General features: G+C 45.0%; 1 protein-coding gene across 3 annotated transcripts in view; it reads right to left on the minus strand.

Moving 5' to 3' along the window:
• Positions 1-290: 290 nt before the first annotated feature.
• Positions 291-14,166, minus strand: part of Xylt1 (xylosyltransferase 1) — a 296,748-nt gene continuing 282,872 nt past the window's right edge. For all 3 annotated transcript variants that reach the window (XM_003478182.5, XM_063226621.1, XM_063226620.1), the window contains 2 exons: positions 10,352-10,685; positions 291-6,717 (listed from right to left, as the gene is read on the minus strand). In XM_003478182.5, coding sequence (XP_003478230.5) covers positions 6,395-6,717; positions 10,352-10,685 — 657 coding nt within the window. In that variant the 3' untranslated portion in view covers positions 291-6,394. The remainder of the gene's footprint in view (positions 6,718-10,351; positions 10,686-14,166) is intronic.

The following is a 14,166-nucleotide window of genomic DNA, read 5'->3' on the forward strand; positions in this document are numbered from 1 at the left end:
ATCAAAACAGGTATTGTGGCTCATACTTGAGAAGCTGAGAAGGAAATAACACAAGTTCGAGGCCCGCCTAGATACCCTAATGACATCCTTTCTCAAAAATAAAAAAAGGAAATACAGGGTTATACTTCAGTGTGTAGGCTGTGAGTCTGATCCCCAGTATCAAGGGGAGAAGATCTCTGCCAACAGAGCTCAGTGGTAGAGCACTTAGCGTAAGACCCTCGATTCAATTCCTAGTTGCCCCACCACCACAAAACAAACACAGAAACAGAAACAAAACACAAAATACGCTGTTCCATAAAGACAATTTTTATTTTAAAATTCTGCATCTGAAAACACAGTATGACAGAAAGCATCTATATACACCTGCAGTGTTTTTGGTATGATACAGTTTTAATACATCCACTTTTCTGCAAAAAATTTTGCTTTGTCAGACAGAAACAAACTCCCCTAGACAAAAAATACAGCTAAGGCACAATTTTGTTGTTGTTGTTGTTGTAGTTGTTGTTTTTCTGCTAAATGAAGACAGAAAGGGTGCAAAAATGGGCAGGTAATGCAGTCGTTTCTGAGAATCACATTCTACCTCGAGGAAAAGCGCTCAGGTGATTAGAACTTTGATTATTGGTCAACTTCAGATAGTTCAATCTCTCTTAAAGTACTCCTTTAAATAAATAGCAAAATATCTACATCTTTCAGTGTGTGCCATGTGAACTTTCTCTTTTTTTTAAAACTTTATTTACAGATTCTCTTTTTTTAAAATCAATACATTACAAAATATTTCTGTACAGTTTTATGCATATTATGATCTATAACAAAATAGTTATTTTTAAAAACTATATCACCGCATGTCTTTGAAAACAATGAGGGAGACAGTAATAATTTATCATGAGGCCTCTAAAACAAATGCTATTGACAACATAATAATATTTTAAAAAGAAGACAGAAAGACTACAAAGATGATTGCGCTCCATTCCAGTGAATTTCCTATGAAAACCCTGGGGTTGTCTTTGGCCTCCATCAGTGCTAGAATGATGGAAGATCAAGGATGGAGTCTGAAGGCAGGGAGGGGATGATCCCTTTGAGAATTCGACCCATCCGCTGGGAATATTTAATGCTATTACTTTTCAGCCAGGAAGGACGAAGAGATAAATTGAGAAACTCTCCTGACTTACCCTTGATGAAGTACATGAAATCACCCAGTCTTGGGGGGAAGGGGGGTTTGGAAAGCCAAGATGGTGAGCACCCTGCTGGTAATGAAGCCAGCCCCTCACAGCAATGCTCTTTAAGAGAGTGCTTCAGGAGTCTGCTAAGGTTCATGTGAGCTCTCGCGCCTCCATTTTGCCCATAGGAAAAACAGAAGAGCATTTTTCTTAAAGATGACATTTGTGAGCAATTTCTATTGTATCTGTGAACTACAAATCAGCAGCCCCTGACTCAGGAGTCTGCCGCAAAAGGCTTCAAGATGCTCTTTTTCTTCTGAACGGTGGTGAAGATCAGAGGGAGAGGACATCAGCTTTCCCAAATAATTTTAAGGCCACATGTCAAAAAGGAGAAACCTAAGGCTTTTTTGGAAAGTATGGGTAGGAGAAGCAAGTTGGAGGAAAATGCAGAAAGAAGACAGTATCAGGACAGTATAACAAGGTGTGGTGCCTGCTTCCCAGTGCCTGCAGGCAGAGGCAGTTGGAGAATTTTCAGCCAAGCAGGGAGAGAAGAGAGGCCATTGTCTCCCTGCACAGGGCTTGGCAAGAGCTGAACCAAAGACAACGAGAGGGGTAGACATGGGTGGTGCATCAAAGCCCTCCTCTGTCTCCAGAGGGTCCTATACAGTATCTTGTTTGCAGGGTATAAAGATAATACTTCGAAGTTAGAGAAAGAGATGGAGGAATAGAGAAGAGAGAGAGAGGAGAGACAGAGAGAGAGAGAAAGAGAGAGAGAGAGAATGAGAGGAAGGAAAGGAGGAAGGGAAGAAAGGAGAGAAAGAGACAGAGAGAGGAAGGAGAAGAGGGAGGAGGGAGAGGGAGAGATTGCATAGATTGTACATTTAGCTCCAGCAGACATGGACACCTTCACTCCCCTCCGGTAAATTTCTCAGCAGACACAGTGAGGTAGCGCCTGAGGTTGACCCATGGGCAAAGTCAGGTAACTGAGGCAGAAGCAAAGAGAACAACCTGTGAACAAGTACAGTTCTACTTGGTTTTGGGAGAGGTTTTCAGAGGTGGCAGATTGATCACCAAGACTCAAGATTAGGAGAGTCCAGCTGTTTCACTCAGCACTCCCTTGTCCTGCACCCTGTCCTTGCCACTTCTGCCTGGCATGCTGGAGTCCTGGATGATGAGGGTCCAGGCAGATAAGGCCCTCTGGATATCAAAGGCCTCCTGTTTCCCTTTAGCACACACTGTCTTGGGGCTAAGAGAGCTAACAGGACAGCCTCCTGTGTGGAATAGCTCTTGGGTATAGGACGACTAGTTAGAAATTCCTCTTTTAAAAATCCAACAAGAATTATTCTTTTGCTAATCCTTGTGTTGGATCTTTTCCTCCCTTCCACTGGGCAAGACCTCACCTCATTTGCAGCCATCTCTCTAGAGAGCAGAGTTTGCTGGGCATGTATAAGTGGAACTATGGGATTTTTTTCCTCACCCTGTTAAATAGCTAACATTGGAAGGTCATATTTTCTGTAAACATATGTTTTTCTGGCTTTTCATATCAAATTGAAAGATGCCATTGCAATAGGCTTGTATCCTCGAATGCAATGACAGGCTGGAGCTGAGTAGCAGCTGTTCTTTCTTGGTGGGCCCCACATGTGCCAGTAAGACCAGTCCCCACCACTCCCTTTGTCTTGCACCAATGGCTTCTTCAGTCATTTGTGTCCTGGTCCTTAGTAAGCACTCATGACTCCTGCACTGAGTGGCCCTGTGATCTGGCAAGCCTTCTTGGCATGCTCAAAGCTGAGCATGCCGATAGCAGTTCCCAGTGTACTTCCCAGCCTTGAAATGCTGCTGGGGAGTTAGTGTCCCAAATCTTCAATGAACTTGGTTGTAAAAGGCATTCTTCCTCATATCTCCCACCTGAAAGTTACTGCTCTTGTCTATTCTGTACCTTCTTGGCAGAGATAAGTTCCAGCCAATGTCCTCCTTATGTATCTGCAAACTAAGAATCAGGAGAAGGGTCTTTGTATATCTAGAGTAGTGATAAACCAGCCCTCTAGGCTAGGGGTTGTTTTGCCTTATTCTCTTCAAACTCTACATGAAGTTTAAAGGTTAAACCAACAATGAGAAATAAAACCAGGAGAACTCTCAATCCCACCAGAAAGGCTTTTGCCAGTGCAAGGAAGGAGCTCACTTCTTAAAGCAGAGGACCTTGAGAAATCACTCTTTCTCTTTGAGACATACTGCTTTGCACACGACTTGGGAAGTGGGATTTGGAAACTCTGGCTAATTTCTGAGATTCTTTTCTTCCTAAATGTTATTGAATCAGTGGGAAACAGAGGCAAACAACATCTAGGGACATTTCTTTCTCCCCATAAGCTGACACTCAAGTGTCCCCTCTGAGCTTTCCAGAGACTCTAGGGATTTGGTTAATGTCCACCCCATCCAGCCTCTACAGACAAGACTAGGGTTCCCAAAGAGTGTTGCTCTGGGGAGAGGGATCTCCTTGAGCCAGAGCTCAAGGATGCCTGACCAATTGCCTACAACAAATACATTATTTCAGGCAGGTATTAAAAATAAAATTGCTAACAATGGTTTTCCTGAGAAGCATCTATTTTTCTCAAATCATGCTGGGTGTTGTTTGGAATTCTCTTTTCTTATCAAATGCAACATCTGCAAAATTATTCTCTGGTCCAAAAACAGAGGAGACAAAGAAATACTGATGTGACTTTCCAGCTCCCAGAATTGGTAGACAAGTGAGGAGGGCAGCCTGGGGGAGGAGGGTTGTGCCTACAGTAAGACACCTCTTCCATTTCTTCACTTGTTCTAAAATGGAAAAAATAAGTCAGAAAGGAGGGGCCTTGCCTTGGAGCCTGAAATGCCCATTGTATTCAGGGACCTGCCAAGGCTGAGCTCCTGCAGCCACTGAAAATAACACTGTAGAAAGTAGAGAGCCCTAAAATCTGAGCAAAGAGGGTAAAGAGGAAACCCCATCTCCACACGGGGCCCAGATCTCAGCAGCCTCAGAGAAGCCCTGGCCAGAAGCAGAGGCTGGGGCAGAAAGAAGATGTGGTACTGGACTAATGGTTCTTGTAGTTTGTAAAACCACTTAAAGATCCTGTGAGAAAGTCACTCAGGGCCTAAATTCACTGTGGATAACTACCATCTCCTAGTCTCTCCTAGCTGGGTCCCATGACCCATGACCTACTTGGAAGAAGCCTGTTCCCGTCTGTCAGTGTCATATCAAGACTCATGGTTAGGTTGACTATGGGGAGTCCCCAAAGGCAAACAGTTCCATGCAGCTCTCTGCAGTCAGCACACTGCCTTCTCCCCAAGTTTTCTATGCTTGGGCAGGACAAGGGCCTTCAGGAATTCCAATACTCTTACATTTGAGTGGACGGATGAGGCTAACGCTCTGTATAAGGAAAAATGAGGCTCCAGAGGTCCCAAAGGCACCTACTTCATGCTGATAGATGAGGCCAGCTGAAGCTTTCTCATGGTGTCCCAAACCCCTGCTTTACTCTGGAAACAAGGAGAATGTAGGGCTGACGTACAGAGACAGAGACAGAATTAGAGATAGAGACAGAGGGAGACAAACAGGAGGAGGGGAGCCTTTCGTGAATAAAGGCAGTTTTAGTTAGTAAGATAACATAAATGACAAGCTGCAAAAACAGCACCTACTAATTAGTCATTGACTAAAACATATTAAATAATAAATATCTAGTGTCCCTTCTCTACGTCCTCTATTGCCAGTGGGACATCTTACCTTGCTGGGCAGGAGAGGGCAGCTCAGCAGGCAGCCCACTGAGGTGGGCCATAGTAAATTCACACCCATGCTGGGAAATGCCAAGGACAGGCTCACCTCAGATGGACAGGAGTGACTTTTCCCAGGGAACCTTGTCATTCAGGGGATGTGGAGGTCAAGGAGGAGGGGGTACTATGGGAAAGGTGCTCCAGACAAGTAGGGGGTAGCCCGTCAGATGCACATGGGAAGGAAACCCTTCAATTTCAGCAATTTGAATATTTTTTTTAAATTTAAATAACCTTTAGAAACATTTTTGAAACTTGATTGTTCTTATGATGCATATTCATATGGGCCTTTTGGCGTCTTGGAAAAGGAAGGGCATGTAATTGAGAACCAAGTCTGAAATGGATGTGAGAAGTCTGGTCCATGGGTTTGGTCACTGCCAACAGCACCAAATGTGCGATTCACAAAGGCTTTGGGGCCTGACCTCAGCACAGAAGGGCTCTGGCAGATGATGGTTATTACTGTGCTATCCAGCTCAGGAGCTTTGTTCCAAGCACTCTCATGAGTTTCGTGGCCATGATTCCCATGATTCCCACTTTCAAGGACCAAGGAGGTCGTGGCCTCAGTTTTGCAGCTCATGAGCCTTTTGGAGACATGAGGCTCACGCTCACGAAAACAACCCCATTTCTGCTGCCACATGTAACAGACTGGATGGAAGGTGGCCTAGACCCATGGACAGCTGCCAGTCGCACACTCAAGTAGATCTTTGCCAAACAGCTTTCCTGCTCTTCTACTTATCCCAAAGAATAGCTCAATGGGAGAGAGGCTGGTGGGAGGCTTGGAACTCTTCCCAAACCTGCCACTTCCTTGGGAGAGACCTAAGCCTGTGACCTTCTGTGGCCTGCTGTGTCAGGGCAGGCCAAGGGTTCCCAGCCAAAGGAGCAGAGAGAGAAGCAGAAGGGCAGCTGAAGCTCATATCCTCAGTCTGGGCAGTGTTTCTCACACTAGGTTGTGCAGAGCCCTTGGGTTCAGGAGAGGGACCTGAGGAGATGCCCTTGGCAGAAGGACCTCCAGCGGGATGAGCCTTAGAGGAAACCTTGCACTTTTCAGCTTCAACCACAGCAGCCTAGATTTTACCTGTACCTTGAATTTCTACCTACCACTGAGCTGAGTAAACAAAGTTCTGCTGCTGAAAATAAACGTTTAAGGATCAGTCGTGTTGAGGTGGGGGTGGGGAGACAGGTACAGATCATTGGAAGGGAAGACAGGAATCTGCAGGAGTTGAGGGTCAACCAGAAGGGGTGAGACCACCATGGTGCTGGCACGGAGCCATCCCCACCCCAGAAGGCAGCTTGCCAAATGCAGACTGATCCACTCTGGCCTTGGAACTCACCTCTCCCATTGTTTTATGGCCAGGAGGTACACCCAGAGTGGGAGGCCAGGCTTCGGGTCTTTCTGGCCGCTTTCCTGTTGAGATTATGTTGTGGTCCACATATGGCCAGTGCTACCTGAGCCGGCCATCGGGTTTGACTGCCCCCAGCTCTGACTTGGGGTCGGGGCTGAAGGAGCTCCAGGCTGTCTGACTGCAGGTCTGCATCACTGGGCAGGAGGTAGGGCCTGTGGCACAGATGTCCATAGCGGTCCACATCTTGCCCACTAGTGAGTCCAGCCAGTTCTCCAGCGCTGCACCTGTAGCAGCTGCGTTCCTCCGAGCCTGCTCCACCTGGGCAGGGATTATGGGCAGGCTGAGGACGGGATTCAGGCTCTGGAAACTCTGCTCCATGTAGGCACTGCGGAGGGGACCATTGTGCAGCCTCAATGCCTCCTCTAAAAGCCAAAGAGAATGACAATATGTTTAGAAGAGCTATTAACTGGGTACCTATGTACTGTGTACCTGGTGCTGCACTGGGCACTGTGTATCACCTCTTTTAATTCACATAACAGTCTCATGGGTTTTAGCAGTCTGATTTTATAGGTGAAGAAATGGCCTACTGGGACAGAACTCACCTTGTGCAGGGCTGGGTGCTTCCTCTATTTACTTAGGACCTATTTATGAAGCCTCTGCTATGGTCTAGAAACTCACTCATATCACTCTTAAACATCTACTTTGTGCAAGGTATTAATTCAACATATACTTATTAAACATTTATTATTTTCAAGACATTTGCTGATTTAGTTAGAAGATATAGATATATGGAATGCCTATTACTGCACTTAACAGGCTCCATTCTAGGTAGAGGAATGGACCAAGAAGACAGTTTATGTTACAGTGGTGGCAAAGAGGTCACATTCTCAGTGGACAGCATCTTTGCTTCCACTCTGCAGAAGATGGGAGGCTAGCAGATTTGCTCAAACTGACAAAAGGCAAAATGTTCAACAGGAGCAGCTAATGCACATTCAAAGCTTGGGAACCAAATACTGTGGTTACTGCAAAAAAAAAAAAGAAAAAAGAAACTCATGAAAAATAAGGTTAATGTGGGAAATGGTGTTACGGTATCAGCTAGTGATGCTTGCCTCTATAATTAAATTTTCCTCAATTCCACCTCATCAGATTTCTTGAGATTACCAGGGACGCATGAATAGCAAATTACTGGTGATGAATCATTTTACAAATTGCATTGCTCCCACCTTCATGTTCCTTGTCATTGGAACATCGTTAATAAATACAATTACTGACATTTGGAGGGGCTGCTCCCAAAGGGGAAGAAGGACTCCTGGGTCTTCCTGGACATGAGTGGAAACAGCTTTGCCTTCTTTTCAAACTGGGCAAAACTGCTGGAAAAATCAGGACCCAAGGCATGGGCCCAGGCTACCTGCCTGGGATGGGGATGGATTCAGGACTACTCTGTCTATAGTCCTAAGCATGCATCGGAAACAGTGAGGATGCTATCCGTCATTTCCATCCCTGTCCACATCTGACTTTAGGACACTGAGGGAAGGTTGGAGGTGCCTCTGACAGAGACACCTCAGGATCTTAAGAGGATGGGCTCTGGCCTGGCTAGTACAAGAAAAATTGTCTTTTGCCTGCTTCATAGAGGAGTAAAGAAACAGGCTTCCACCTCAAACAAACATGAATTTTGTGTCTTTAGATTTGCTCAGGACAAAGGCTTGGTAAAAGCTGGGAGGTTTCATGTCAAGATTCCCTTATGTAGGATGTCTATATCCTTGTCTCCTTGCACTATTGACAAAATGAATGGCTCAGAGTTCTTTCCACCTAACAAGGACAATAACATGCTTCACACTTCTGAGTTTATGATTTGTTCTATGAACAACTCTAAATACACCCAACCCTCCATACCTAAGGGCTGTGCAGTCACAAACTCAACCAACTGTGGATCGAAAATATTTGGGAGAAAAATTGGATCTGTACTTCACATATACAAAATTTTTTTTTCTTGTCATTATCCCCTAAACAATACAGCATAGTAACTGTTTACACAGCACTTATGTTGTGTTAGATAGAGATGGCTTAGAGTAATGCATAATGTGGGTAGGTTACACGCAAATACTATGCCATTTTCTATGGGACTTGATGACAAACGTGGATTTTGGTATCCATGGAGGTCCTGGAATCCATTTCCTGCAGATAACAAGGGATAATTGTACTGATACCCAAAAATCCCGTTACTAGGTGCCTGTTTTATGGATTTGCCTGTACAAGCACATACAATTTCATGTCCAGGAATCGTCTTGCAGCATAATCTGCAATAACATCATCAGTAACAACAGAAGCAGTATGTCCACCAACTAGGGCACAGACAGATTGTGACTCCTTAACCCAGTGGAATTCCATGCAGCTGGTAGGGTCTAGACACTAATTTAAAGAGTAATCTTGGGAAGTTTCAGTACAAAATGTATTGCTGTGTTCCATTTTAAAAAGCAACAATATTCCTAGGACTTGCAATGTGCTACGTGTTTGTTTTAAAAACACTGAAAAAAATCTAGAAGGATGTATGGCTAAATTGTCAGCAGTGGTTGCTCCTGGAGGTGGGATTTTAGCAGGGAAAAGGTTGTTCCATTGATAAAATAAGGTGGAGAAGGAGACACAAACATGTAAGAGTAAATGCTTAGGGATTAGGTAGGTAAGAAATGTTAGGAGTCTTGTTTGCCTCTCTGTTCTTCATGAAGACCACTGGCCTGCAATCTGTGTTTATCATAGCCTTCCTTTGCTTACAGTTTTCTATCCACACATGGATGGTGAAGTAATATACTGGTGGTTTTTTCCTGGCTTTGAACTTCAAATAAATGCACCCTAGTTACGATTTAGTCTGTGATTTTCTTTCCCTCAGCATCACGCTTTCGAGAATCTTCACAGATGACACCTATGGCTGTGCTTTGATGATGTTAGTGCAGCACAGGACTCAACTGTACAAAGAGACTACCAACGGTTCTTTACATACGGGACATTTTCATGGCATCTGATTTGGGGCTAACGTGAGCAATTGTGCAAGGGCCATTCCTGTGCAGGTCTTTAGGGACTAGGCCCAGGAGTGGAACTTCTGTGTGCTAAGAAGGGGTGTGTATGTTTGGCTTTAGAAGGCAGTGCTAACTAACTTGTCCTCTAAGCTCGTTTTATATGTTTATCCTCCCATTAGAACCGGCTGGATGTCCCTTATTTTTCATCCCCACTAACATACTGTACTGCCCAAGTTTTGTAGTTATTTGCCAACGTGGCAGGTGTGAAGCAGGGACTCTTTTTGCTTTTAATTTGTACTTCTCTCATTATTAACAAGAGTAGTCAATTCTTACATGTGTTTGGACCATTCATCTTATCTCTTTTCTCTGGTTTTGTTTTTTTTTTTTTTTTTTTAATAGCAGGGATTGGTGATCCTTTATTTTTGTGAAAGGCCTGATAAATATTTTTTCTCTGGAAGCCACACAGGCCATTTTACAACTATTCAGCCTTGCCACTGTGACCCCAAAGTAGAAACAGACACCAGGTAAATGAATGGGCATGGTTGTAAAGGTTTATGTACAAAACCTAGCAGTGCTTGTGGTTTGTTGTTTGTCTACACCTGATTTATGGGATTTCTTTATATATTCGGAATACGAGTATTTTTCAAAAGCAACTATCTTCCACTACTTTCTCTTTCTCCTTGGGATTTCATACTTTTGGTGAACAGAATTCCTATGTTAATCCTTATTTCATAAACAGTAAGCAAGACTTGCTGAGATTCAATATCTGCCTTGTATTGTTTCTCATATTGCCTTAAACATGATCAGGGCCTTTTGAAAGTCTAGTGGGAGAATACCTAATAAATAGATATCTGCTACATAGGCAGACAATATCACAGCATGTGGGTGGGAAAACAGATTGTTTTCCAGGGCAGACAAGTAGCGGAAAGCACAGAAATCAGAGACTGCTCTTCTGCAAAACAGCCACATGCCCGACAAGAGGGCACATTGTCTCCGAGTCTGTGTGGAGGGACTCTTTCCCCGCAGAGACATTGGGAATACTCACCTGGTTTGATTGGCTGCCTATTTGAGAAGGTCAAAGGTGCAACGAGGAATTTGGTCTCTGCGACGGGCACCCAGTGGTGAAGGATTTTCACTGTCCAGACCCCAGGCCTCAAGGGCAAGTTCAAAGGGGGTTTGTAGTGGGTGAATTCAGCAGTGGATTCAATCAGGATGTCGTAAGTGGCTGCGATGACATTTACGGGATCCACCCAAATGACAGTCACGGTCACATTGGGCCCTTTCCCCCATTTCTGCATTCCTACTGGCTCATCCATGGGCCCCAGGAGACCACCAAAGTTTCTGAAGAGCCGCTCCTTGGCATCCCAGTCTGTGCCGACCTGAAACAGGAGTCAGTCATAAAACCACTGGGTGATAGGGTGCTGGTCCCCAAAAGGCTGAGAATCCTGCTAGCAAGGCTTCATACAACCATTTCACAGATGAGGAGACTGATGCTTCTATTGTTCCTTACTCATGACTGCACAGCTGGCAAACAAAAATCTGGGATTTGGACCTAGTCTGGGGGAACACAGGCTTGAGGTCCCTTTACTAAACCATGGGTTTCCTGTGCCCATACTTGGTATGTATTTGGACACAAACCAACAAACTCAAAACTATGCATGAAATACCCCAATGAGTGAATACCAGCTTGCAGGCCATTCCCAGAAACACATCTCTTGCCATGGAAGAGGTATGGCTGGTTTCTGTTTAGGTCCTCAGTTTTCCTAATCAAATGCCTTCATCAAGTGTACTGGATCTGAACAAGAATGGAGCTCCACCACTGAGCAACCTCATTAAAAGCTGGGAGCTCCAGTGGTTCTCTGGGGAGGAGCCAGCTTTGGCTTCCTTGGCTCATCTGAGACAGGCCCTAGGGATAGGAGATGCCCTGTGATGCATCCTTCTCATCAGCCAACTGGGAGATTGTGTGGCTTTGACTCCCAGGATTCTGCTCTTGACTTCCATCCTTCCACTTTGCTGCCTACAATGTGCTCTCTACTGAGAAGTCAGAAAGCGCTTGCCTGAGGGGTCCTGGCACACTCGGGTCAGCACTAGTCCTACCATACATAGATGGCACAGAGCCCTTGCCTGTCCCTAGATGTCTTTCCCACCCTTCACCCCATGTAGGACTCCCCAACCCGGGTTCCTGGTCTGTCTCTCTTGCTGCAATATCTTCTGTTATACCCCTGTTTGTGGCACCACTTTGGAGATCTCTGATCCCTGAATCAAGAGTAGCCCTTGCCTTGCTCTCTGTCATTTCCACTGTCTTATTTGCTTTCTACCAGTGGGACCACGCACCACCTTCCACCTGCTACCTCCTCCCATTAAGACACTGATTCTGTGTGAATGGAACCTTCTCTCCTTGGCTTTCTACTCTTTCCTGGTGCCCACTAATGGGTCCAGCATACAGTAGGTGCTCAAGCAACATATATCCAAGGAATGAGTGAATGATTTGATGAAACCATGAACTATATCGATCCTCAACACTGAACTCTGTGGTTATTTCAAATCAAATCCAATGAGAGGACTTCTAATTTGAGAAAAAATGGCACTGTCACAGGAGGGTTAATCTGAAACACAAAGATGAAGCACGCAGACACATTGGTATATATGGTGTGTGGTGCTGGGTAGGCATTGCCTCTCCAGTGTGTGTGCAGGTGGGTATACATGTCCACTTGGGGAAGTTGGCAGAGTGCACTGGAGATAGGAGCTACTTCAGTCTCTTCTTGTCCTCCCCTTGAGTGACTATGTCGCGCGCTCCACATTAATACCCACAAGGAGCTGACTGGGTGCCAGGCACAACACGAGGCACGTGGTTGCATCAGTATATTTCCTATTCCCAGCTCCGAGAAGAAGAGATCTGATTACTATACACAAATGGAGAAACCAAGGGAAGGAATTTGTGACCACTTGTGAGGGTAGAGAATCTCTAGAATTTTGTCATCGGATTTGCCAAAGAAACAGAGATGAGCACTTCTTTAAATCTGAACTCTTAACCAAGAACACAAGGGGAAGGACAGCTATGGAGGAATGGACAGAAAAACACCAGTGTCTGGTTTCTAAAGTGAGGAGTACAAGGAGAAAATCAGCTGCCACCAGTGTGTGAAGATGGGGGTCAGGCCGAGACAGAGCTCTGGCTACCATCACATCCCCACGAAGAGCTCGTGACCTCTGAGCTCTTCCCCTGGGCTTCTCTGTGGAGGTCCACAGACTTATTGCAAAACTATCAATTAGCTGAATTTAAATATGAGTTCAAGTTCAAGCCTGATATAGTGCTTCCCAGCTCCCAACCCACTCAAAGCTCCCACCACACTGAATATTTGCATAGGGCCTGCAAGATCCTGTCCCCTCTGGAAACCTAATGCCCATCTGATGTCCTCTCATCCTCTATGCTCTGGCCACCCTGACTTGTTGCTCCTTGAGTACTCCAGGCTCCTTCGTGGAGCCTCAGGGCCTTTGTACATGCTTTCTGTTTGGTTGGAATGTCTCAGGTTTCTCCTAGATAGCTCCTTTACTTGTTTCAACTCTTTATACTGATATCTTCAGGAAAGCCTTTCAGAATGTATCATCTTCTCTGAGGTAGTTTCCACTGACCTCCCAGGTCTTCAACAACCAAATGAATGGAGTTTCATTTTCCTTAAAACCCATATCATCAGCTGATCTGTTTTTATTCACTTATCTGCTGTTCTTGGCTGGCTTCCCTGTGGAAGCTTCCCTATGGAACACTGCAGTTCCATGACAGAGAGGCCTCAACTGTCTGGGTCACTGCTGTCCCTCCAAAGCCTTATATACACCATATGCACTCTGTGATAGCATACAGAAGAATGAGCTTCTTTTCTCCAAGTCAGTGGCATGGGATTGCCACAGACTGGAAAGAGCTATCTGAGTTGTTGAACAACATTGGCCACCTTCTGGACACCGTGTAAAGGCTCAGGAAGAGTGCAGTAACCAGAGAGACTCTTGATAGCCAGCAAAGCAGCCTGGAGTATCTTCCCTTCATTCTTGTTCAATTCTTTACCTTTTCTGGTAAAAATTAGCAAGAACTAGAAAAAAATCCAAAATATGAGATTAGGGATTTCTGCAACTCTTACTGTGATTTCTGCCAGTGATCTTGCTGGTTTTCTCACCAAGGCTACTAGAGTCATAGTAGAAACCCTCACAAATCACTAGCCATGGAGTGGCCACCAGTGCCTGTCACTGAAATAGGTACCAAGTCACCCAACAGCAAGCTAATAAACAGGCAGAGCCCAGACACCCGACATCCATCTCTTTAATGGGACATTAATGTCTTCAGTGGTTGCTCAGGCCCCCAGCACAGCATCCAACTGGGGCAGTGTCTAATTACCTCCTGACACCAGTAATTTATGGAGTAGGATTCCATGGCAGCTCAAACCCAGCCAATCCATTTGGAGCCTTTATTGAAAAGGTTGGTTTAATCAGAAATGCTTACTCATGGCTGTTTGACATGAGGACCCAGATAGTAGAGAACAAAACAGCAAGGCAGGACCATCGGTGTCTAAAGAAGGACTGGCCAGTAGAATATAAGCAGGCAAGATTGTCTCCCTCACCATACTCCTAGCTTCTCAAGTTTCTGTACATTCAAATATCAGACTCTTCATTCCTAACCCCCAGTTCATCAAGCTTAATCATTTCTCTAGCTATGTACTGATTCAGGGAAGGCAGAAATCAGCTGCTGGAGTTTCGTGGGGGCAGTACTCCCCACAATCAAACTTCCCTCTAGGATGGCCACCCAATTACACTTGATCATTCATTCAAAAATTATATTCAGAATCTACAAATAACATGTGCTTTTCTACAAATAGC

Source organism: Cavia porcellus, unplaced genomic scaffold, assembly GCF_034190915.1.
Source record: "Cavia porcellus strain 051 isolate PalLab524CR breed Dunkin Hartley unplaced genomic scaffold, mCavPor4.1 scaffold_16, whole genome shotgun sequence".
In the NCBI taxonomy this organism is placed as follows: Eukaryota; Metazoa; Chordata; class Mammalia; order Rodentia; family Caviidae; genus Cavia; species Cavia porcellus.